Source organism: Empidonax traillii, unplaced genomic scaffold (assembly GCF_003031625.1).
Source record: "Empidonax traillii isolate 1590-97213 ecotype Southwest subspecies unplaced genomic scaffold, ASM303162v1 scaffold697:size334835, whole genome shotgun sequence".
Lineage (NCBI taxonomy): Eukaryota > Metazoa > Chordata > Aves > Passeriformes > Tyrannidae > Empidonax > Empidonax traillii.
The window spans coordinates 263,321-288,712 of NW_020955890.1; the positions used below are offsets into that span (position 1 = coordinate 263,321).

General features: G+C 47.2%; 1 protein-coding gene across 1 annotated transcript in view; it reads right to left on the reverse strand.

The window, feature by feature from the left end:
• The window catches only part of CTNNA1 (catenin alpha 1), a 52,055-nt gene that overhangs the window by 2,939 nt on the left and 23,724 nt on the right, over window positions 1–25,392 (reverse strand). Inside the window, exons 4-10 of the mRNA XM_027899955.1 lie at window positions 19,789–19,945; window positions 14,412–14,612; window positions 13,211–13,362; window positions 10,357–10,467; window positions 8,746–8,927; window positions 7,896–8,001; window positions 2,060–2,194 (exon numbers count right to left, since the gene is read on the reverse strand). Of these exons, the coding sequence (XP_027755756.1) occupies window positions 2,060–2,194; window positions 7,896–8,001; window positions 8,746–8,927; window positions 10,357–10,467; window positions 13,211–13,362; window positions 14,412–14,612; window positions 19,789–19,945 (1,044 nt within the window). The remainder of the gene's footprint in view (window positions 1–2,059; window positions 2,195–7,895; window positions 8,002–8,745; window positions 8,928–10,356; window positions 10,468–13,210; window positions 13,363–14,411; window positions 14,613–19,788; window positions 19,946–25,392) is intronic.

Genomic DNA, 25,392 nt, shown 5'->3' on the forward strand with positions numbered 1-25,392 from the left:
AGGGGTTGGTGTGGGAAGGGGTTGGTCCAGGGCAGGGTTTCAGCACCTCTGCTCAGCTGACACAGGAGCTCTGCTGCCTCTACACACTCAAATCCTGGTGTTGCAGACAGGAAGTTTCTTGGGGAAAGTTTCTCCTTGAAGCCATGGCTTGTCCAGCAGCAAACCCAGCTGGGCAGGGGGGGTGGCTTTTCTCAGGGTGTTGGCACCTTCCTTCCCACCCACTGTGAGTGCCACAGCAGCAGGTCGGGCTGTGCCCTCCAGCAAACCCGTGTGCTCTGCCCTCATCCCAGCCTGGAAACCTCTTCCACTGCATTTGACTGTTTCCATGGATCACCACAGCAGGAAGAATCCCATTAAATGCAAGGGGAGCAGGAAGGTTCTTGACTAAATGAACTGTCAGACTGCTCCGAGTGTGAGCTCTGCCCACCTGGGCTGTGGCTCTGCTCTCACAGCACTCTCTGCTCTACAGGAAGGGTGTTAACTCTGAACACAATTCTGCTCTTAGACAGGTGATGTCTCTGGACTGGCAGAGGTCTTCATCTGATTATCTGATGGAAGCTTAACACTCCTGCTGGCAACATCCAGCCCCAGTGGACAGACTGGAGGAGAAGGGATAAACCCAGGAGATCAGAGTACAGATGCCAGGCTGTTCCTATGACTAATTTATGGCAGAGGGGATGTAAATCCCAGAGACACTGAGTAACTGCACTGAAACCCTGCAATACTTATTACTGCATAATGACACTTCTCCTTCTTTAACAGCACGATGCCTTCAGCCTTCCAGCTCCCAGGACATCAGGCACGGAACAGCAGCCACAGGAGCACGTTCCATCGCAGCTCCTGGATCCCATGGGCTGGGAACACGAGCAGGGGACTGGCACAGCAGGAGGGGCAGCACAGCCCATCATCCTCAGATGGGCTAGGCTTGTGCAAGGGTGTTCATCCCCACCTAAGCTCCCTCTGCTCCAGCTGCAGCTCCTGCTGAGCTGCCACAGCTGCTGCTGATCCAGGGCTCTTGTCCCACAGCTCTACCTGCAGTGTGAGGGAAGCCTGTGCTGGTAAGTTTAACCATCTGAAATATGAAACAGGGTATCACTGGAAAATACCACTGGCACAGGTTGGCCAGAGAAGCTGTGGCTGCCCCAGGATCCCTGGAAGTGTCCAAGGCCAGGTTGGACGGGGCTTGGAGCAACCTGGGCTGGTGGAAGGTGTCCCTGCCCATGGTGGGAGGGACAAGATGAGCTTTAAGGTCCCTTCCCACCCAACCCATTCCATGATTCTGTGATATCAAAATGGCAGAGGGTGGTAAGTTTTTTTCCATCTGCTGTTAAGGATTCAGGGAGCAATACTCGACTATCAGCCACTTCTGCCCCTTCTCCAAAACCTCCTACCTCAGTCCTGACATATCTGGGCAAAAGCCCAGGTGATCAAACATGCCTGTCCTGGGGAAGGAAGAGTATGCCAGGAGAAATTAGGAATTTAGCTCCACTTCCCCCCTCCCAGATATCCATCATAAAGATTCCTCTTAGGAGGAAGCATTTCATGAACTACAGTGGAGAAATTATTTGCAAAGTAATGGCTGGAATAAGAAAGCAGGCTGGCCTGGGGCAGCTTCCAGCTGTCAGAAACCAGAGCAGCCACTAAAAATCCCTGCACTCTTCAGGGCACAGCTATCCTGAAATATTAACATCTCTGGAGCACTGCAGGACCCCCGCATGTTCCAAGGCCGTGCAGAGACGTGGGGCAGGTTTAGCTGTGCTGATTGAAGTGATTTAACCTCACTAAGAGTGAAAAGTAGCCTGGAAAACCAGCAGATTCCGCAGAGGTGAAGGGAATCTGTCTGCAAACACCGGTGAGTAAGGAAATGTGAAGTCTGTATTTTCACAGTGAGAGTTTCTTCCCAGAGCAACGAGGCAGCAACATAAACTCTGCATACATTAAAACTCTGAATGCTCCAAAACCTCTTGTCTATATTCTATAGTGTTTCACATAAAAGCTCAGCTTGGAATAATTGCTCCCTCTGGAAGGAAAAGCCAGACACGTCAGAGCTCACACGTACCCCGGAGACGACGAGCTCCCCGCCGAGGTTCTGCACTTCAGCCTTCACCTTGCTGCAGATGTTGAGCTGGTGGCAGTACAGGGCGATGCGCTGCAGGTACGCCAGCAGGTCCTGCTTGCAGGCAGAGTCAGGGCACTGCGGGACAAAGGACAAGTGTGACTCTGCAGGCAGGACATCTGGGACACAAACCACGGAGGGAGAAGCCAGACACCTCCCCCTGCAACAGGGAACGTCTCCAGAGATCACTCCCCTCCCTGCAGAGATCTGGCTTTCAAGAGACAAACGAGCAGTCCCTGGGCAGCACTAAATGCACCTAAAACCTGAAACACGGGGCAGAGAACACAGGGGCAGCACTGGACACACCTCTGGGCTCCTTTCAGCTGCAGGCTGCCCTTCAAGCTCCTCAGGAGGACAAGGGCTACCTGGCCTCTCCAGAGCAGCTTTGTTAACTATAAAAGGTCCTTCCTGTACACTGTGCAGGACACAGCAGCAATGGTTTGATATCCCAGACCTCAAGCTGCAACTAGCAGATGTTACCAATTCCTGTCTTGATTCTCAATCTGAAGTATCTCGAGCTCGGAAATGATAAACCCAACAGCTACTCCATTACACGCAGCAAACAGATATTTTCCTGACTCTGCTGCCCTTTCTCAGCAGGGGCAAACCAGGTTCCTCCCCAGGCACGCAGTCCCATTTGAAGGTGCTGGCTGGAGCACTCATCTGGAAGGTAAAGGCAACTTTCTCAGCTTTGCACGGAACACTCGGCAGGACGTGGAGGCTGCCGTGCAGTCTGGGAAGCTGTCGCTGTCTGGGACAGAGCCAAAGGGCCACCCCAGCTGACTGGGGAGATGATGGACGAGCCAGTCTCATGCTGGATTTCCAAGCCACAGGGGGTCCTGAGGGGCAGCCACAGTCCAGAACAGGCTCTGGAGGCCTCAGACAGAAGGGCTGTGGGGAGGCTTTTGCTGCCCAGGCCAGCCCTGCAGTCCCTGCAGGAGCAGCAGCGATGCAGTGCCCGCAGCACGTCCCACAGGGGCCACCTCAGCCCCACGGGCTGCTGAGGACTAGGGAACAGAGCAGATGGCACACACTCACCTCCACAGACCCTCTGCCCACCAAAGGCTGGTGCTGCTGCTGAGTAAGGCCAAGGGCACGTGCCACACTCCTGCCCCTGCAGCCACTGCACCTACAGCAGCACCCAACAGCTCCCAGCTGGGAACACTGGGACAGGCTGTGCCCTCCAGGCAGCCCTGATGGTGCTGCAAGCAGTGCCCACGAGACAGACCTTTACCTCAGACTGGATATATTCCTGATGGCAGGAGCTGTTGCAGCAGGGAGGGGGGATGTCACAGCCTGTCCTGCAGGTGAGGACACCTCATGCTGCCATAAGCATTTCTGACCAGAGCAGGGTGTTACACACACACAGAACACCTGCAGCTCCACATCCACCTGATGTACATCCCGCTGTGCCACACACACCTCATTAAACCCAGCTCTGAACCCCAGAGAAGTATCACTTTGTACCCCACATGTACCCCAACATGTACTCCTGTGCTTTTTCTTCCACTGAAATGGCCACTCTGCCCATCACCATCTCACCTTCCCACCCTGCATCCACAGGTCTCCTGGACAACCACTATCAGACTCACAGTGAGCCTCATTTTCTGCACTGAGGCAGGCTGTACCCAGCATTGTTTCAGCTGTAGCCCTGTATCAGCAGAGCAGGAATTCACCTGGCATTACCCAGGGACAGGACCACAGGCAGACCCTGCAGTGATCTCCATCCTTCCAAACAGCTGCACCCCATCCAGAGTGATTTAAGAGCTTTTCTCCACACACCCCTGTTCACATCAGAATCTCATTTCTCCCAGGACCCTGATCCTGTGCAACAGACCATCCAGCAAAGACTCATAATGGACATGGCATGATTGGAGGATTAATCTCAAATGTGGCATCAGTTCATTACTTAATGCTTCACTCCAGCTGAGCTTTATTGCTGATGGCCACACAGCCCCTCCTCCCCTTCCAGGCCTAGGTAAAAAATCCCCTCCTGGGTGTCAGCAGCAGGGGCTGAGCCCTAATTCTCCCTGCAGGCCTTCTTTCCTCAGCTATGAGAGGGAGGCAGGAACTGATGTTTCCCTGTAGAAAAAGGCACCCACGCAGACTGAACCAGAACTGAAGTTGTGTTGCCCAGGCACGGGTGTGCAAACAGGGGTCATGGTCACATGAAGCATTTGCTTCCCACAATCAGTCACTGATGTGCCAGAACAGACATTTAACTCTGAAATGAAGGGGACTGTAGCTAATACATACATACATGTGCTTTTCCAGGGCCAGAACAAGTGGGTTTCTAAGCCAAAGTGGTCTCTGGGCACAGCAGAGATAACCCAGCACTGATTGTGGCAGACAGAACTCACACAGGGCACTGGTGGCAAGCTGGGACAAGCACATCAGGCTGTGGAGACCTGAGTGGTTTTTTGGGCATCTGACCCCATCAAGTAACAGAAACCACTTTCTTAGTGCCAAGGAAGGTGATGGAACACCCAAAGTCACTGCAAGTCTCAGCGTGGGCACACTGCTTCCATCAGGGCAGGGAAACCCTGCCTAACGAAGCAGCAAAGCTTGCAGGGTAATTTTTTAAGCTAATCAATATTAGCCAGCAGTACAAGATGTTTTAGAGAAAGTCCCCAAATAGCACTGGCCAAAGAGCCACCAAAAAGCTCCAATTACCATTTTGGAAACCACTCTCCATCTCCCAAAGAGCTCAGCTAACACAGCGAGGGAGCAGCACAGCGGTGGAGGGGGTGAGGGTTGGCAAATGCACAACACAGCACATCAGAGGGGTGGCTCAACAACGCCAGCTACTTTATGGGGTTACAGGAACTGTTTAAGGAAAGACACTGTTAAGGCAGCACGTTCTGAAGGCAGCATAACACTGGTGGGGAAGCAGAGGAATGGGAATCATCATTGGGTTGTTGTATATCAATATGATGTCAGTTGGAAAACCACAACCTCTCCTGTGCGTGCTATTTCTGCAGGCATAATAGAGGACTCAGCTCAAAGACAGATGATGTTTAAATAGAGATGCAACACAGGATGAAAAAGAGCATCAACAAAAGGCTCTGCGGGTGCCTGTATGAGCCGTGTCCTTTCCCAGGCAGGAGCACTCAGATAAGAACCAAAAAACCCAAAAGGCAACAATTTCAACACTGATCAGGAGAGATTACATTATTGTATTAACCTCCAGCAGGCACAGACACAAACCCCTGTCTGCAGAGCTGGCCTGGGAGGATTCCACAGCACGGCCCTGCAGTGGAGATGGAAACAAATGTGTGTTGGGGGTCACCCCCACCTTCCCAAACCCCCCAAACTGAGATGCTGCCACACACTCAGCGGCGGCTGCAGGCAGAACTGGCTGCTCCAAGTCAAACCAGGGTCCATCCTGGACAGAACAAACACCCACATTCACTTCCTACTGCCCCAGCTGAGCCTGTAGAGAACCAGAATCACTTTTTTCCCCTCCTTTTTGCACAGAAAAGGTGCAGAGGAAGACAGAATAGCTCTTGGTGTGTGCTGCTGGACACAAGCACACAACCCCCTCCCCAGGTGTCTGCAGCTGTGCCAGCAACCAGAGGTGTTTCCTCCTCCCACTGCATCTCCAGTTTGGGGAATGAATGCCTCAGGAATTCCCACCAAATGCCCCCTGCCCTGGGTGCCAGCTGGGCCCGGGAGGAGCTGTCAGCAGATGTTTTGGGGAGGCAGATCCCTGGCAGGATGGGCACTGGTGACGTGCCAGCAGCTGCCACCAGCCTGTGCCGTGGGCACCTGCCCACACCAGCCCCTGCAGCCAGGAACCAGTCATCCCAGCAAGAGGCTGCTGGAGCCTTTTACTGGTTACCCCCAGCTCCTTTCCCCTGGATGATCTGAACTGATGCAATCTCAGCCTCCCCACACTATCAAAGAAAAAAAAATGACAGAATTTGTCTTTGGCTTTGTAGGCATTTCAACACTGGAAAAATAAATCATACAGAGAATCCCTGCCTTGCAGCAAATCATTGTCATTCCTGGGCTCATAATTGCTCTGTATTCCCCCATTCCCAACAAGCAGCCTCTGCTGAGAGATGGAACACTGTGGGGAAAACCTGGGGCTGATGGTGAGACCTTTCCCAACAGATGTGAAACACCCTGGGTAGCAGCTTTTATGGTTTCAAAGGAGATCTGCTGTGGAAGTGCCCAAGAGCAGGAGCTGGGGAGCTCCTGCCATGGTAACACGTGGGGTCATGAGTCACTGGTGTCACCCAGCACACAGGACATTAAACCCATCCTCTGCTCCCAGGATTAGGCACAGTGCTCTGTGCTCTGTAACTGTCACACCATTCCACATTAACATGTTTCCAAAGAGAATGTAAGCAGATCTAATGAAATATGCAAGCTGAAAGTATTAGCAGAGTATGGAGTTGGGGAAAAAGCTATATTCTTGTCAAAATGACTAACTGTACAGTGCTGCTCGTATTTATCTTCAAACATGTGCTTAATCTTTTACATTTTTAAGGACCTTACTGCTACTAAAAGGAGCCATTTAGTTTTCTTTTATATTTCGAAATGGCTTCGTGCAGAATGCCATACACCAAGTTTGCATAAAACATGTGAATTAAAAAAAAAAAAAAAAAAAAGCATTGTAAACCTTCAGCACAAGATCCCTTGAGATCTCTAACACAAACTGCTCCTTGCTTCATTTGCCTACATCAGCTGCACACCTGCTTCTCCCAGAAACATGGCTTTCAAAATGCTATAGCAAGGAGACCCATTTAAAGAAACACTTTTCAAATTTATCTCCCCATTGAACATTTCTTCCTGCATCATTAATACATCAGGGTGTAGACAAGCACCTCTGGATGCAACATTAAATGAGGGATCTGCATTGCAATGATTCACTTCCCGTGTGACATGGGTTCAGTTAAAACCTTGCATTACAAATTTCCACCCAGGGAAGGACAGCAAAGCAAGGGACAGCTGGACAAAACAAAAGTCCATGATCTCAGAGTTAACCTCCCTGCATTTCAGAGTCACTCCTGAAGGTGGAATATTATTACTAATGCTGATGTTTCTCTGCAGTTTGGGTGTGGGCTAAGACCAGAGGTGCTTTGGCAAGGCCCAACCCAGTTTCTAAGTGGCTCAGGATGGGCATTGCATAAACCCCCCGAGCTGGAAATGCTCATTCAATCCTGTAAAAATTCCTTTTAAATACTGGGACAGCACAGCCACACTTGGGTCACTGCAGGCCTTGCTCCAAGTCTTCATCACCTCTGACTGTGAAAACAACACCAGAGAGCTCTGACATCACCACTCAAGGCTGTGGGGCATCTGAAAATTGTTAATATTAAAAAGCTGCCTCAAACATAATATTCCAGGTTGTGCAAGAGGCCAGGTGCAATTCGGAGGGAGTTGCCCAGGCAGTGCTGACATTGCTTTGGGAAGCACTGGCCACCTTCCAAGTGTGACAGGAGCCCAGTCCCAGTCCTGCCCAGTCCCAGAGCCTGGCCTGGGCTGTGTGACCTGAGGCAGCGCTGGCAGATTGCTCCCCTAAAATGGCAGGGGCCTGATTTCAGCCAAGGAGCTGCTCTGTCAGTGCTGGGCAACCTCAGCTACCTACACTGCTCAGGGTGGCAGCAGAGCAGCTAGACAGGAAAGGCTAGAATTTTCCAGCAGCAATCTGGAAAATCAGTTAAAACCCCCCAAACTAAACTCGTTCTCTCTGCTCATCATGTCTGCAGCACTTAAAGATCTGCTGCTGCTCATCTGTGCTGGAGGCTTACGGGAATGGGTTGTGACTTACGTGGTCAGCAATGGTCCGGCCCAGCTTGTCCATCCTCGACCCAGCCTCTGCGATCTTCTTGGCTGCACTAATCACATCTGACGTGTTTTTCAGGGGACCTTTACCTCTGCAAAACAGAGCAGAGGTTACCTTCCAGCACCAGGGAACCAGACCAGTGAACTCTACATCACTTATTCTCACTCTGTTCCATGCAGTGCTGGAAGTGACTCCTCACCAAACTGCAGCAAAAAGGCTGGACAGAAACAGGCAGGTGCAACCATTACAGCACCTTTGGGTTCAGGACAGTTACCCTCTTCCAGCTCCTCCCCACACTTAGCTTAAATCTAGGAATAAAAACATCTTAAATTTTACTGCTTTAAGCAACCCCATGATGATAAGAGATAACATTTTAGAAGCCAGATTTGCAATTTTTATGGAATGGAACATCAAATTTAAAAAATAGTGTTGTATAAAATCTGGTAAATTAATTTCGAAAGGCATCAAAAAACCTCTCTTTCTTCTGCAAATAACTGTGCTAGGAACTATTTCTGCAGTATAGCAATATTGAGAAGCCCTTAGAATTTAATGTTGTAAAGAACTGAGCAAATATATATATATTCCTTGGGACAAGAATCACCCTAAAGAAAGAAAGAAAGACAGGCAATAACTGCTGTGTATCTGTAGATCAATTTGAACAGTTATTACCACCCAGTCAGTGCACAGTAATGCATCTCCCCAGTTAATATGCAGGCTTGAATAGGACAACATTGAAAGGCAATTATAAGCAGGCTCCTCGGAGTGCTCGCACCGTGTTCCACCAACGCCCGGCAGCGCAGCCAGCTCTGGGCGTGCACAAACCACAGAGCCTCACCTGGTGAAGTCTGTCATTTCCATCATAATCATGCACATCTGTTTGGCCAGGACAATGATGTCATTGCCACTGTCATCCCATTTGGACACTTCAGCATCCAATTTGCTCTTTTCTTCCTGGAAGCTTGCGACTTGCTCAGCGATCTTGGCTTTCTGCTCTTGAGGGAGCTGAGCCATGATAGCCTGAAAGAGAGAGTTTTCTCACATTGCCTCCTGCTGCCATTTGCAGAAGGCTTTTTGGAACATTTCACTAATAACCAATTTCAGTCATGTAGATGGGGGATAAAACTTTTATAGCAGTCCTCTACCTAGAGGCTTTACAGAGCCATTTCCTTCCATTTTGAATCAAAGTTTATGCTCTTTCTTAAGAAAGAGTGCCCAGAAAGACAAGCTGACACCTAAAATATGGCCATTTGCATGATTAAACTGTTAAGACTCCAAACAAATCTGCCACTTATTACCATCCCTTGAAGGAAAACTGAATGAAGAGGGCAAACTTGTCTTTTATAGAAAATTTTAACTTTTTAAAATTAAGTTCCACTTGGGTATTGAGGATAATAACAAATATTACCAGTCTCTTCCCTGCAAAAAGCCAGTTGTGCTGTTTTGAAAGATGTATACTGAGGACACAGAGTAAGTAAAAATAAAGAGTATGTGCTTGCTCCTGAACAAAATCTCTTGGAGAGGGTTTACAGCCTGTATGAGACTCCATGCCCTGGCCTTCATAAATACCAGGAGCACTCCAGGAGTCTTTGTTACTAAAAATCCTCTGGCAGCAGCTGTGCTAAGAGGTAAATGAGCAATGTCTGCATTTAAATAAAAGGGGGAGAGGGCACAGGCTGGTTCAAGGAAGGAGAGCACAGAAAGCACTCTCAGTTAGTGTAATTCCCAAGCCACCGTGGCAGAGGGTTGATAAATAAGGCCTGGCTAAAAGAGCCTCCATGAAAAATCCGCTGTGGCACCTTCCCAAGAGCGTAAATTGTTATCGACCCAGAAGGGACATGTCAAATAAAAGCAATAGGTAAGGCCTGGCTTTCCTTCAATGTACTGATTCCAGGTTTTCACCTATTAATGCCTATATATTGCCTACCAATGCTTTCATTTTTAACAGTCATAGCAAACGCAGTTAGCTGAAATGATGTCATTTCTGAACTCCTCTCAGCGTTGTCCTGATACATGTTCAGTGGCCAAACACACCAGCACGTGTGTGAGAAGACCTTCTGTAACAATTTGTTGCCCATAAAGTTAGTATTTGTCTGTTAAAAATAAGGTTAATCCAATGGAACCATCTGCCCTTTACCTCCCTGCATTGTAGGTAGAGACTACAATGTCTGTGGAATCAAAAGATGAAGTAATTAGTTGATATTAAAAGGATTTTGAGCTTTCAGAACATCCAAAATAAACCACAGACATTTCCCACATCCATCAGACCAACACTGCTGCATTTCACTCCCCCTCCTTTTCAGAACAATACTGGAAACAAAGGACATCACTTTTCTCATCCAGTATTTTCATCACCACCCCCAAATAACTCAGCCTGGATCTTCAGAGCAACTCAAACTGTTTCTTGAAGGCAGGTCACAGTTCTATAATGCTCAGATTTCTGCCTTACCCTTGCACTCTGTCCAGCAATGAGCTGATCATCTTCAGTCTGGATGCTGGTTCTGCTTCGGACATCGAAATCCTCGGTCTCAAAGTCAGAATCATCCAACTCTTCAGGAGTCTGAGGAAAAAGCATTCAGTCAGAGTCAACCAATAGATTTCACGGCTCTGAAAATCAACAAGAATATTGTTTTTCAAGCAGAGAGAGTGGAAATCAGTGAAGGTAAAAATTATTCAATGTTTTCAACAAAAAGGTAAATACAGGGACTGTATCCAGCTCGTGAGCACATGTGATTATATATGCTTGACTGCTCATGTTAAACACCATAGGGATCCCCAGAATTACACAGCAGTAACTAAACAGCTGAGATTTGTCAGGACACTAATGCACTCAGCAGCTGACAGACAGAAAAAAGTTTGCAGAACGAGCAGCATTTTTGCGACTCGATGAAATGTAAAAGCTTCACTTGAGATTCTGAAGCTGGAATTACCCACAGCTCCAAGGGCTGCTTCAGAACCACAGACGGTGTCTTTAGCACAATTAGGAATCAAAGCACCGACTAAATTAACAATAGATAAAATAGCTCAAAAATTATTCTTATCCCCCAGGAAAAGCTGAAAAATTTTAGCTAGTAAGGGCCAGCTTTTATGCTGTAGGCTGAGCACATCTGACCCAGTTCCTGCTTGCCTAGGATTTATTTTTGTTACTGCCAGTCTGTAGCTGGCAAACTTTTTATAAAGCTTATCAAGTTTAAACAGCATGTTTGTCAAAATAGTACATCTTTGTCAGAGTGGCACTTCATGACAATTCTGCAGAGCTGGACTAACAAAGAACTTCACCAATATATGCAATAAATTGTGATTAACAGATAAGATGCAAATGAAGTCCCTGTTCTTGAAATTTCTTTCCTGTGATTTGAATTTCACAGACTTGTTTTTCAATATGGGCACATTGTGATACAGCTAAAATAGATATGGATACTCAAAACAGATGCCAGAAAGCAAAGGTGAGTACACTGATAATCAAGACCTTGGGTATTCCAGCCACCATCTCCTCTCCAGGCCTTGGAGAACAGGGTATATCCACAAAATCACCAGAACAAATGCTAAGAAGTAGCTCGGTGTATCAATTTTTAAAAAACATTAAAAAACATAAAGGAAACAGTTCTGTTGTGTGTTTACAAACTGTTTGTGAGTCTCAAGCCTCCTCTCTCTGCCCATTCATCCCTCTGGGGATACACAAAGTGTAACTCTGCCTTTCAACCTGCCACCAAGGGCAGAGCCTCCTCTGTGGTGAGGAGTGGCTGCCTGGGGCGCAGGGAGGGAAGGAAGAGCTTCTCTTCAATAAAAACAATTACAGTGAGATTCCAGTTTGGAAAATACACTGCACAGACACAAAAATGATGTGTCTGAGTGACTTTTGCTGGTGGTTCCTGTAAAGAACAAGTGCCACTGAATCAGCTGCCTGGCCCCACCGAGCTCAGCCACACCCCCGGCGAGCGCAGCTACACCAGGACCTGGACAAGTGGTGGCCTGGGATCTCCACCTGGATGGCTCTTTCATCCTTAAATAAACCCTTTGGATGACAAATGCCAACATTTTAACTTCTTGACAGGTTGCTGCTGTGTCACCAGGGAGCTGCCTGTGCTGCTGGCAGCTGCAGTGAAGCCGTGGCACCCTGACATGGGAGCCGGGCACAGGGGAACGTCAGGAATCCTGGCAGCGCCAGCTCGGCTAATTACTGCCCACGTGGAGCTGGCAGCCAGGCCTCCATGTCCTGAATAACAAGGACTTCAGCAGGGGGTGAATCAAATTGGTTTGTCTGCATAGCAGGAAGGCATTGATATCTTCATCTAGCACTGCTTGTCTCTAAATCCTGAGCGTGAGTTTGAAAAAAACTCCCCGGAGAGCACGAATGTGGTTACTGCTTTTCTTCTTTGCCATCTGATCCTCTGCTTTAAGCAGCACACACGGAAGACACTATTGCAATGGTTACTGTAATCACATATATTCTGGGGCTGTGCAACCTTTATTTACCCATCACCAAACTGCATCTGCCATGGATACCACTCTGAAAGATGAAGGCAGTTTCTCAGAGTCGGAGGAGTACAAGGAAATGGAATAAAAAAAGGAATAAACTCCCAGTATTTGTTTTTTCTGTGTCTGGCTTCTGCCCATTTTTGCCCCACTAAGATTCAAGAAATAGGCCCTTAGATCAGCTTCAACCAGAACTTTCTTTTCTGCATCCCTTCAACCAACTGCAGGAGTCTTTCTGCTCCCAACAGCTGAACGCTGCCTGACCTGCCAGAAATCAGGGCTTCCAAGTCACACTCATTGCACCTGAACCATGTAACAACACAAGAGACACGGCCTCTGTGAGCTGCCCCTGTTTACCCAGGTTAGCCAATTAACAAATTATACGCTCTAGGAACTACACACAGAACTCAGCTCAACTTGCTTCTGACCAACCAGCATTAATTCTTAAAATTTACTTAATAAAGAGCCATTAGGTTTTATTTCTAAGCTCTCAAACTATCAACAAGCATCTGTAGTTCTGAATTCATTTGCTGCTGTTAACTTAAAGGTCACTGATTTCAGCACATTAACGAGCAAGGCATTACCATGAGATTACAAAAGATGCGTGAAGGGTATTTAGCATCACAACTCGGGCTATCATCGATGCTCAGATCTGGGTAATGAATGTGAAACAGGACATACTGCTCAAGTGCTCCACAGTGATTAGCAGTTTTAAGAGTGAATGTTAATAGGAGCTAAATGAAAATCTTCTGCTGTCTGCTCTCAGTTATAGGATGGCTGTCAGTTCGGTGCAGGCAGGGGAAGCTGTGGAGGTAGGTTGTGCTCACCCGGATCATCAGCACGGCTTTCCTGATATCGCGGATCCCGTCGTACACCAGCCGGGAGGCGTCGATGAACTCGTTCTCATCCATTGGCTGAGCGGGGTCTGAGCTCAGGGCTTCCACTGCAGCTTCCACTTGCTCCGTAAACCGCGGCATAACTGAGCTCAGAACACGGAACAGGTCAGTCCCCACCCCGGTGCCACTGCCTGCTGTGTGCCTCACTTTTAACTGTCCCTGCAAGCTGTTCCGTTTAAATTCCAAACACTTGTTACAGGAGCTCAAGTCTTAATCCACTTCTATTTCTCCTTACATTGCTGCTATTTGGTGTTTTCCCCTTAGACAGTGACAAGTTTATCACACTCGTCCAGTGGACAAGGAGAAAACACCCAGAGAAGCCCTTAGAAACTATGCAATAAAATTATTGTTTATTTGATGTTCCCTGTAGATGTACATCATTTTTTGGGGAAAAAAGTTATACTACCACCAGGAAGCTCAAGTTGAAGAAGGCACTGGAAGAGGGAAGTTTGTACTGCTGCATTTCAGTGACTCATTGTGCCCAGGAAGAACATCCCAGAGCCAGTTACAATTTGCTGTTTCTTCTGTGTCACCCTTGATTCTTCATCGAAGTAATTAAAGCAAAAGGCATCGAGTGGTTGGCAGAGCACTCACTGAAGCAACCAGAATCCTTCCTTACCCTGTGTGGATGTCACCAGCTAGTTCAGAGGAAACATCTGATTTGGTATTTAGGTGTGGGGCACTACAACCTACAACGCTTTTTAAAAGTTGTGAAGATACTCTACAAAATTTACCCTAATCATTACTCCAGATTTACTCTGGTGAGCCAATGTGATGCTCCTTCTGGACCCTGAACACCTGCAGACCCTGGTCCAACACTCCAAGACAATCCCAGCACAACCTTCAAGCCACCACTCACCATTTGGGACTCATTCCCAGAGTTTTTGCTTTCCCCAGCCCATTCCATTACACTGAGCACACACAGGGACACTCTGTGCACTGCTGACCTTTAAGCCAATTTACACAGCAAAATGACACTTCTCACTGTGAAGCAGCTCTGCAAGTAACTCCCACTAATTTTCATTCCACTAAATGGAGCCTTTCACAGATTTCACAGGTACATCAGTACTCAGCTGCCCACACGTTTTCAAACAACACGAATTGAGGACTCCTGGGGGTAAGGTCCCCTTACCTGTGTTGGAGAGTAACTTGGTTGCTTCCAGCACCTTCTCCGTGTAGACTCCGGGCTCGTAGTTGTCCATTTCCGACGTGACAACATGAATGACTCGGGCGGCGCGGCCCCGGATCGCACCAGCTGTGCGGTCTAAGCCATCGACATCCTTCTCTTGGAGAGCAATCACACATTTGTTCACATCTTCTAAAATGTGATTCTCTGGTGGCAAAAGAAGCAGGATTTAGATGGCAGTATCTTCTTTTCTGTCGCAGTTATCAGCGTTGCAACTGCTCGGTTCAGGACCTGCTCTGTAAAACCTCCATGGAGATGCTGTCAAGAATTAATTTTTAAGCTCACTATGACCAGCAACAGTTGCCCTTCCACAGAAGGTGTCAAAAAGTCATCAGTCCATCCCCCAGCAGGCCCTGTTTGTACTCAGTGTTACCAACAGGAAAGCTGAATTCTCCCTGGCGTGTTTCTTTCTCTATTCCTCTCCTGGACTGCCCAAGTCCAAATACCTGCAAACCACTCCCCCATCATTCCACGGGCGTGGGGTGATGAGGCACCTGCCCATCACCACACCTAATCCACTCAGCACTCTAATAGACCAGGGCACCTGGTGCACGTTTCTAGCTTCCTTCACAGTGTTTTCCAACAACCACACACATACCATCAGAGAATATTACACTGTTGGTCCCCCATTCCAATCTGAGACACATCATGTAGGAGGTGAATTATGGGGAGGGCATTCCAGCCACTGAGGACTCACTGCCTCTTTAGAAAACAAAAAAAATACAGCCAAGACCTCTGTTTGCAATTTACTTTTCAATATTCTTTTCTTTTTTATATAGAGATATTTTCATCCATTTACCAAGTCCAAGAAGCCCAAAATGAGTAAAAACGCCCTAAGATATTTCTGAAGATGCCTAAAGAGATTGGGATCCTCATTTGGGCAAACCTATCCAAAAGATCTCCCAAACTGCCATTAGAGACTTCCAAACTCTCTTAGAGACCTCTTTGATGTATCAGTACCAATGCTTTGATATCGCCTTCCAACACCAGCATTTGGGCTGCTTGGTAAGAAACCAACCTGGAAACATTTCTCCTCTGTCACTTAAAGAGTTTCCAGTGTCATTTACTATTGACTTAATCATTCTACACTGCCAACTCCTGCAAGTAGCTTTTATTCCCTCTGCAGGTAGTAAAAGAGCCATTTAGCAAGAGTTTGTAGAGACAAGAAGTTCATAGAGTTGGCTGACAGAGAATTTGGAGGAACTGCCCGAAAGGATTGCTGTGGGAAGTTATGCCTGATTTACATAAAATTAACAGAGCCAGGTGCAATATTGCGAGACTTCTGTAAGTAACCTGGACAAAAATGACACTTGTGAAATCCCTCTGAAGCAACTCAGCCTGACCAGGTTCAGGTGAGGGCAGGATGTGGCCCTGGGAGAGAGCAGCACAGGTTCATTAGTGCTGTGCCAAGCCAGTGAACAGGCAGTGAACAGGGGCCTCAGTGAGGAGCACAGAGTATTTAAACAGGAGAGTCCTGCGAGCTGCAACAGCCCACAGAACAGGCTTTGGCGTCAGGCCAAAACAGACTGATTATTGCTGCAATTCCTTAATGAATAAATTAAGCCACAGACCATTTAAAAGCCTCTTTGGATTATCTGAACTTTAATAAAAGGCACAGACAAAATGAAGGTGAACATTTAAACGTCTGCTGATCATTAAAGTCTTTTGCAGATGCGAAGTGGCCAGAAAGTCACTTCTAGAGAAAGATAACCCAGGGGGCAGCCTGCAGAGGGTCCAGGGAAGTGCAGGGCTGTCCGGTGCATCCACTCTGGTTATACTCTCCGGCTGGATGGTAACAGATAAGATCTGACACCCTGCCGTGTGCTTGTAAATACACACAGTGCTATCTGTCCTACAGGCACACAGACACAGGTGGCTGGCACCAAATGCCATCTGCTGAGGCTGGGGTGGCAGAGCCCAGGAAATGTTGATGTGCACCACCAGCACCTCTGGGGACGGGAGAACACCATCCTGCATCAAAACCAACTCCTCCCGCTGTGCTGGAGAAACATCTCACAGCAGCAGCAGATAGCAGTGGTGAAGGGAACTGGACCCAACTGCAGAGAAAATGGTGTGGCTGGGAAATAAGGTAAGAGAAAAGATATTTTTTCAATAGGAATGATTTTTAGACCAAACAAGGAAATACATTAAACTGTGAAAAGCTACAGAATAAGAAGTCCCCCGCGACTGTCAATCCTCAATCCACCCCCACCAAACACCTTCCACCTCCACCCACCTCCACATTAAAGGGACTGAGCAATCCCTTTCCAAACTGTCTGTGAAGGAGTCTGGGGGCTACAGGACATCGAAATCTAAGTGCATCAGTCAGGAGATGAAGCCATAGATGCACAGACACAACTGTGCCCCTTGGCTGTGTCCCCTGTGACAGGTCTCAGCACAGTTTCCATGCTGGAACCTGTGTTCCACAGGGCACTGCAGGAACCAGGGCGAGCAGCAGTGTCAGCAGATGTGGCCATGGAGCAAACACCAGAGCGTTCATGCACTTGGAAAGACACTGTTCATGTTGTAACGGGAAGGACAATCACCCGGCCCCGGCAACGTTCACGGGGAGGCTCTTCAGGAGAACAGTTCCACTGAGATGGGCAATCTCTGCCACAAACCTCTGCCAGCAGCAGAGGAACAGAAGGCAGCAAATGGAATGTTTTTTTAAAAGGATTTCAAAGGAGATCCAGGTAATTTCAGAACACTGAATTTGACAATTACATGGTGCTATCAGCAACTGCTCTAAAGAACAGAGATAGCAGGCACACCAACACACCCTGAGTGCTTGGGAAGGCACAGATAAGAGGGGTAGGAATTACAGAAGGTACAGGAGAGCTCTGAAATGAGAAATAATGAAACAGGCAAAGACTGTGCAGTCAAGAGACAGATGACTGACAAAGCAGAACTCTGCATTTACAAACTGCATGAAGAAAGAGAGGAGGGAAAAAGCCTCTTCACCATCTTCTACTACAAGTAGGGGCATCAAATGAAGCAAGGAGGCGACACTGCCAAAACAAGGAGGTTCTTCACACAGAGCACACTCACAGCTGTGAATTTCACACAGGAGGATGGAGGTGCCAGTGGTTTATAATGGTCGAAAGAACAACTAACACCAGCTTAAATGAGAAAAATCTGTCAAGAGCTGTTCAGTAAGTGGCACCTCTGATGCTGAAGCTCCCTGAGCTGCTCATCTCTCACGGTTGGGAGCACATAGGAAAGATCTTTAGGCTACAGGGCTCCTCTGCCATTCATCTCCTGTGAGCCATCCCCACACCCTGCCCTAACTCAACAGGGCCCCTCTGCTCTACCCTTCTTGAAATGCTGTAGCCTGAAACGCTGTGCATCGAAGGATCCTTCTTCTGTGATGTTCTGCTGTTATCTAAACCCAACATCTCTCTCATCAAGTCTTTACTTGTGGATAACTGATACCATTCTGTAGCATAAGCTGAAGAGTGAAGCATTCATTTCATGATGGACAGCACACCACACTGTAGGACTGTGGGGTGGTTCTTGCATGTATTTATATATACACACACAGACTCACAAGGACTCTTTTAAATTCTGCTTACATCCCAGTTAGTAACTGATACAAACATTCTAATAACCCCAAAAAGCAGTTGGCATAAATCATATCTGCCACAATTTTATCCAAAGAGGAGTTCAGACTTTCAGCAGATGAATTGGACTTGTGGTACTTATATGGAAAACATTTATCAAAGTTCAAACAAATAATATTTAAAACAATATTTATTGCTTTAATATTTTTCTACCATCTCTTTGATAACATAGCACATATAAATAATTACTGAATGCATCTGAGCATCTGAAGTAGCTTCAAACTACATTTCCAGGGCTTCATTTTGGGTGGTGAACTCTCCCCTGAGCCAGACTGCCACCACCCCAGAAAAGAAACGTTCCCTGCTTATTGCCAAGCCCTTGAAACTCTCCAGAGCACTCCAGCAAGACCACAACCCCAAAAGCAGAGCCCCCACCTCCCTGAATGGCCTGCACAAAGATGCTGATCCCTCAGTGCCGGTGCCCTGCTCCCTTTGGAGGCTCACCTGCCCGTGGGATGCAGTTCAGCAGCTCCACACAGGCTGTGCTTGCAGGGACTAACAGCTTCTCCTCTTTAAAACCTTTGTACAATCGTGGGCAAGCTGCAAGTGGAGCCTCAAACCTCAGCACACAGTTCCCTCTAAATATACCTCCCCAGAAATAGGTTCCTCACAGCTGTGCATCTGCAGCTCCTGCTGCCCCAGAGCAGACCCAGACAAAGAGCTCGGGCATTCAACTGCCTACAAAGTTCATGCAAACTCATTGCAAAGAGAGCTTTTATTCAGAACCCAGGGAGCCACAGCACAGCACGGATGATAATGCAGGTGACTCATCACACAAACACCACTTGGGTTGGGTTTTTTGGTTTTGCTTTGGTTTTCTCTCTTTTTTTCAATAATTAAAAAAAAATACGGTCTTTTAATTCAGAACCCTAATTTCTCAACTCCATTTTCTATGTTCACCTGGTACTTCTGACTCCACACATCTTCCTGTGAAACAGGAGGTTTTAGGTCACCTGACATGCCCAAACCTGCTTGCACCAAGGAAATTAGACCCCCATTTTGCAGTGGTGATTTTAGAACACTACTGCAGTCACAATTCACATGGTTACATCTCCACGTCCTCTGATTAGAGCAGAATGAAAGGACGTGGAAATGAAAATGCCTCCATTATTTTTAGGTCCCAGCAGCTAATAGGGTCTTTATCAAGGATGCCGATAAAATATACTACCTTGGCAAGTACTTTGTCATATGCAATTATTAATCTATTATAATGATCTAATCTCTTTTAAAAACTGTTAAAACTTTACTAAAGCTGACCTGGATAAACAGTCACGTTTTCTATATGAACAGCTTTACTCTAATTAGCTTGTATGACCACGGTTTGACACTCAGTTCTGTTTACATAAAAAGAGTCTGAAGTGAACTGAGGGATCATCTTTTTTGTTAGTTCCTAACTTGGCCATAAATATGTTCTATTTCCCCCAGAGTTTCTGCTGAGGTTTGTCTGCAGCAGCTAGGTGATAATTCACCATTAGTTCAGCCAGCAATCCCACATCTTGAGACATCAAGTGCCTTCTCCCTGAGCGCTGATCTCCTGCTGCAGTCTCACACCTCGCTCAGAAGAGGATGACACTTCCCAGGTGAGATGTACCAACACCACCCTTCCAAAACCCAAGAGGACTCCAGAACATGTCAAACCCACTGGTTTGTAAGAATAAGCTCACTTAGGAGATTGAATATTTCTGAGATTGCAGCCGGGTTACCTGATACAGCCAGGAAGTCATCAATGGAAGTGATGTCATCCACAGCATCCGTCAGCACACGGACCTGCCTCTCCCACTGCTCTTTGAAGAGATCCATGTTCTCCTGAGCCAGCTTGCTTTGGGGCTTAGCAGCCAGAGCCAGTGCAGCATTAATGACCTGTAAAACACCTCTGGAGTTTTAAAACACATCCCAACAAAACAATTACCTTCTGTATGTTTATCCAATGAACTCCACAGCAAACAAAGCGAGTTTAATAAGTTTTGAGGAACATGATGTTTAAACACAGAAGTGTTTAATTTTGTTGCTCTCATATCCAACTCATGCCTGCTCCGACATTTATTATGGTTAGTTATTAGAAGCAAAATCACTTGGCAAGTGCTCACAAGAGCTGGTTTCACCTGTCTGTAATGGCTCGTGGTAACAAGGTGTTGCTTTCTGAGTGCAGGCTGTGTTGTTAAGTATTTTAGACAGGATGACATTTAGTACACCGGAGGCTGCATTTCCTAAGCCACTTGCCAAAAACTGAGTAAAAAGGTCAAAAAAGGATTAACCTTGCACAGTCTGAAGTAGAAACAACATGCAAATACAAAGTTTAAGATAAATTTTGATTTATCTCTCTTTCTTAAAGCTTTACTCGGATTTTGCAACTACTTGTATTACCTTCAGATTTCTGCTGTGAAAGGGCCAGAGGAACAAGAGGAGATGCTCCATCTGAATATCCCCTACTAATCTGCTTCAAACCCTAAGACCACAATTCACCCCAGACCCTTGTTTTCCTGTGCGTTTTGCCCTGCCAACTAAGTGGTCAGTTAAATGACCACAAAAGCCTCTTTGGGTGTGGGAAGGAAGCAACCTCAACAGCCTGCTCCTGCTGCACTTGTCCCAGCAGAACAGCCTGGAAACACGCCAGGTGTGAGAAACCACCCGCAGTCAGAGCGACGTGACAATCCCAGCCCTGCTCCCCAGCACCTGAGAGTCAGAGCTAATTAACTTCCAGCTTCAAGGTGTAATTTTTCTTCTCTAGGACTGTATTCATTTCACAAAGTTGCCGACCAAAACATGAAAGCACCAGATGTTCCTGCTTTTCCAAAATCTACTTTCTCTACCTGCTTCATTTAAAAGTGTCACAAAGCATTTAAAACAATATATAACTCACTGAACATGGAAACGAGGGTGGTGTCGAACGTGTCGGGAAGGCACTGCATGAATCAGGAGGAGGCTGATTCACCCAAGGGATGCCAGGAATTAGCAGCGACTCAGGAAAAACCACAGGAAAGCTGGGCTGCTCTCCACGCTGCCATCCTGCCTCTGGAGATGGAGGCTGTGAGGCTGGGTCACAAATCACACCCAGCTCGATGGGTTTGATAACACAGACAAATGGCAGAAGCAATGCGACCTGAGCAGCATCTGTCAGGGACCTGTGGGGATGCACACGCCTCTGAACCCTGTCCTGTCCCTCACCAACAGTGTGGGGTCCCCTGTGCTGCTCCCCTTCCTCCAACCAGCCCGAGGTCACCCCTTCTGCATGGCACCTGCAGGAGTCAGGAGGTCCCTCACTCACCCTGCCTGTTAAAATCATGGATGTCCTCAAAGCCCCCCTGAAAGTCTTGCAACACCTACGAAAATGATGCTTAAAATTTTAAAATGAAGCAGAAATAGAAGTTTTAGAGAGGTAAATCTGTCCTTTGCTCTAGAGGCCACAACATGCAGCTTTAGCAGGGCTGACAAAACCCTTCACTCTGTGGAAAGCTTGGCATTCCTGTGGGCAAGCCATCCTGGACATGTCTAGCCACTGCCATCTCTTGCCCCTGTCTGATGGATGTAATGAATTAACCACCTATCAATCAAAATCTAGACAGCCAAGGTTTTATGAAGATAAATCCAAAAACCAAGTGTTCTGGAAACAGAAAAGAAAAATCAGACAAGGCTCCTAAAACATGCCCTGGGCTCTGATCCTGCTAGAAGCCGTGACTACTGAGACAGAGACAACGGTGACACCAAGGGTCAGGACATTTTCTCTGCTCTTCTCTAACTGCCTTGGCCAATATCAGAGATAAAGTATCCTTCAAGCACTGAGACAGGGCAGCATTAGTGCTGAAGGAACATATGGCCTGCATACCTGCGAGATGTTTGTCTGGACAGCAGCATCTGTCTGGACAATTAATCTTTGCCAGCAGTGCATGTCAGGCCCAGATGCCCACGTTAAGCACCTCATCACAGGTAATGGCAGAGCTGTCTTAGATATAGGGCTCTGCAACTGCCCCTGAAACTCAAACTGTGCGTCCTCACCACATCCTAATGCAGCAGGCACAAGCTGCACCACCCTCCTCCCAACAGGCAGCTTGTCCAAAAAGGAAAAAGTTAATTTTTTTATATATTATAGCAAAAATGTATGGCCAAGGCAAGCGTGTTTTACAAAAATGACCAAGCAAAACTGGTGTGTAAGATCTCCCTCACAGGCAGACATGTCCTGCACTAGGAAAGCAACGACACAGACCAGGAAAGCTGGTGGGGGTATTGAGGGTTATCAAGGGATACCGCGGAGCTAAAAACAAACCTACAGCTCAGGAAACCCAGCCAGGTATGTGTGTGCTCAGGGAGAAATTCAGGGCAGCAAACACAGTTCAGTAGTCCTTTTTTATAGCACATACCCCATCTCAGTGTGCAAAGTGGCTATAACATGCAGCTTTAGCAGGGTGATAAAAGCCTTCACTCTATGGAGAGCTTTGCATTCGTGTGGGCAAGTCATCCTGGACGTGTCTCACACCTCTGCTTGAGGAAATGTCCCAGGGATTAGTGATAACGCCCTGTACATGATCTATTCCAGTGAATAGACTCTTACAGGGCACTTGGTATCCTGCAAAGAGTGATGGATTTATTTTCCAAAGATGCTTAGAGACATGGGAAGAGGACAGAGATGCTTAGTCTTAAACAGTCTGTGTACAGAGCAGGACTATGATTCCTTTATTATCTAAAAATGAACAGTCAGGGGGAGGAGGGAACACTTTTTAGGGGGAAGGGAGTGATCATAGCACACTATTACTTCTCAAAAAAACATGAAGCACTGGGCAATTATTTTAATATATGAGTACCTCTCATAGGAAGGCGGTATATAGAGAAAAAAAATAGGAAGATCATGTCCAGGCTACCCAGAATGTAGCTGCTTCCATGTAAAACATTTGGCAATTCCCGGGAAATATTCTGTATTTCAGAGCTTTTCAAAATGCTGCCAGAGCGCTGTGATCACAATGACTCACTGAAGTTGTACAAAGAAAAGAATCAAACAGGGACATTTTGAGACCATCCAGAAGGAAATGAAGCATGGCAAGAAAACACACTATTTTTATCGGTGCTTTGTTTCATGCAGCGATTGCACTGCTCCAGTCAGACAGCTCCATGCTCCAGAACGCGCTTCCAGAGGCTTCCTTGGAGTCGCTCTCCTGCACCTCACAGCTTCCCGAGGCAGCAGCCAGGCCTTGGCAACACCCTGAGGCTGGGGAGGCTCAGGATTCCAAAGGCTGCCAACTGATGTCTCAATCTGTACCTCAAGGCCTCTTCTAATCCCTTGCACGGGAGGAAACTGCTGCTTTTTTTCTGGTTTTATTTTCCCTATTGAAACTAAGGATGTCAGACACTGGTTGTATCTGTACCCCTTTGCAGGACAGGGCTCTCCAAGGCTCCCTGCACAGTGACTCCTATCTGTGGAGGAGCTACTGCAGCTACTTTGCCCAGAAACTCTTAAAAAGCAGAACTGTTCCAGGACAAAAAACATCTGAACCTCAGAAAAGCTTGTGGGAAAATCAGAGCCACTGGATCAGCCAGAATTCATTTTTTTAGGATTAACTTAGGATGGATTCCTGCCTCACCTTTATAGCACTCCATCTGAAAGACTGAGAGAGGCTAGAGGGAAGCTCTTGCACGTGGTGGTGTTCCTGCCAAGAACACCTGGCTGGCATGGCCAAAGGAAGGAACACCACCTGGGGAAAGAAAACTATCCCCCATCTATCTGCACTGCAATCCCCGCTGTTGTATCTTACTCCAGGCTCAGTGCTCACCAGGGCTGTGACCCACACCCCTCTCCATCTCAGTTTTTCATTTTTGCCTTGGTGTTCTGATAAGGATCTGCTGCTCTTTCCAGGAGACTGTTCTATCTGCAGCTGATTTAGCTTTGCCTGTTCCCTGCAGGATAGGTTTTAGGATGTTACTGCGTCTCAACAAGGAGGAGTTTTTCAGTTTCAGAAGCTCTAAAACAAACACCCAGCCCCTTCCCCTGACTACACACCTTTTCTTTACAACCAGAACATCTGCAGTTCCTAAATAACTCACTCGGGTTGTTTCATAGAAAGTGTCTATTTACCAGATTTCCTGTGGCATTTGGGTAATGAGTTGGGAAGTAGCTCCATGGCCTTCAAATCTGGGATAATTTGCATTTGTGAAAAAGAAAAAGCTATAAAACAGGCCACTACCCATCAGCTGTCATCTCAGGGGACGAGGAAGAAGTGACACACACAAACCATGCCCCCATGGGGGTGTGAAATCAGTTTTTCTCAGGAGTACATGGAAGGGAGCCTTGGGTGCTCCCTTGGGTGCTTGATTTCACTGCTGCCTCACAGAGCCCTCCTGTGATAAGGGCAGAGAGGCAAACCGCAATTCTGGGACCAGATCTTCCCAAATGGTCACCAGTGAATTCCTGACCTGACCACCAAAGCTGCCACACCAGCTCAGCCCAGCCAGGATTCTGCCCTTGCCCAGGTGGGGTTTAATGCCTATATTTTTCTGTAATGAAGGGAGCATGGCTTGCTTACTGGCAGTTCATAAGAAGCTGCTCATAATTTAATTTTACATACACAAGATGCCAAAGTTACCTCCACATCACCCTACTCATGTCTCCTTCCCCGCTCCTAACTGCGTTTAGCTCCGAGTGGAAAAAATGGTTTATAAACAGGACATTTAAGTCGCTTCCAGTTACATGCAAGGCCAGGTTTGCATCCCCCTGTCTGTGTGTGCTACCCCTCCATGTACTTGAATACAGCAAAAAGCACTCTGCAGGCTCTGATGAGCTGAAATGCCTGGGAGCAAAACACACAGCAGATTGTTTTACACTCTCAGAAGCTCTAATGGCAGTGACCAGCCAGCGTACAGAGGCTGATGCACCAAAAGAAGGAAAAGTTTCCTTTGATTTCCAATACTTTGTTCCCATGTATAAAGGCACTTTGAGCACTTTCCTTTCCTGCAAGTTATGCACGGAGTGACTGCAGGGATCTCTGCAGAGATCCTTGTGTTGTGGCAGTGCTGGAACGACCCACAGATACACACTGGAACAATACAGAGTTCCAGAATGGTTTGGGTTGGAAGGGGCCTTAAAGATCATCTTGTTCCAATGGTAGGGACACCTTCCACCAGCCCAGGTTGCTCCAAACCCCATCCAACCTGGCCTTGGACACTCCCAGGGATCCAGGGGCAGCCACAGCTTCTCTGGGCAACCTGTGCCAGGGCCTGCCCACCCTCACAGCCAATAATTTATTTACTATCCAACCTAAACTTCCCCTTTTTCAGTTTGAACCCGTTCCCCTTTGTCCTGGCACTCCAGTTCCTGATGCAAA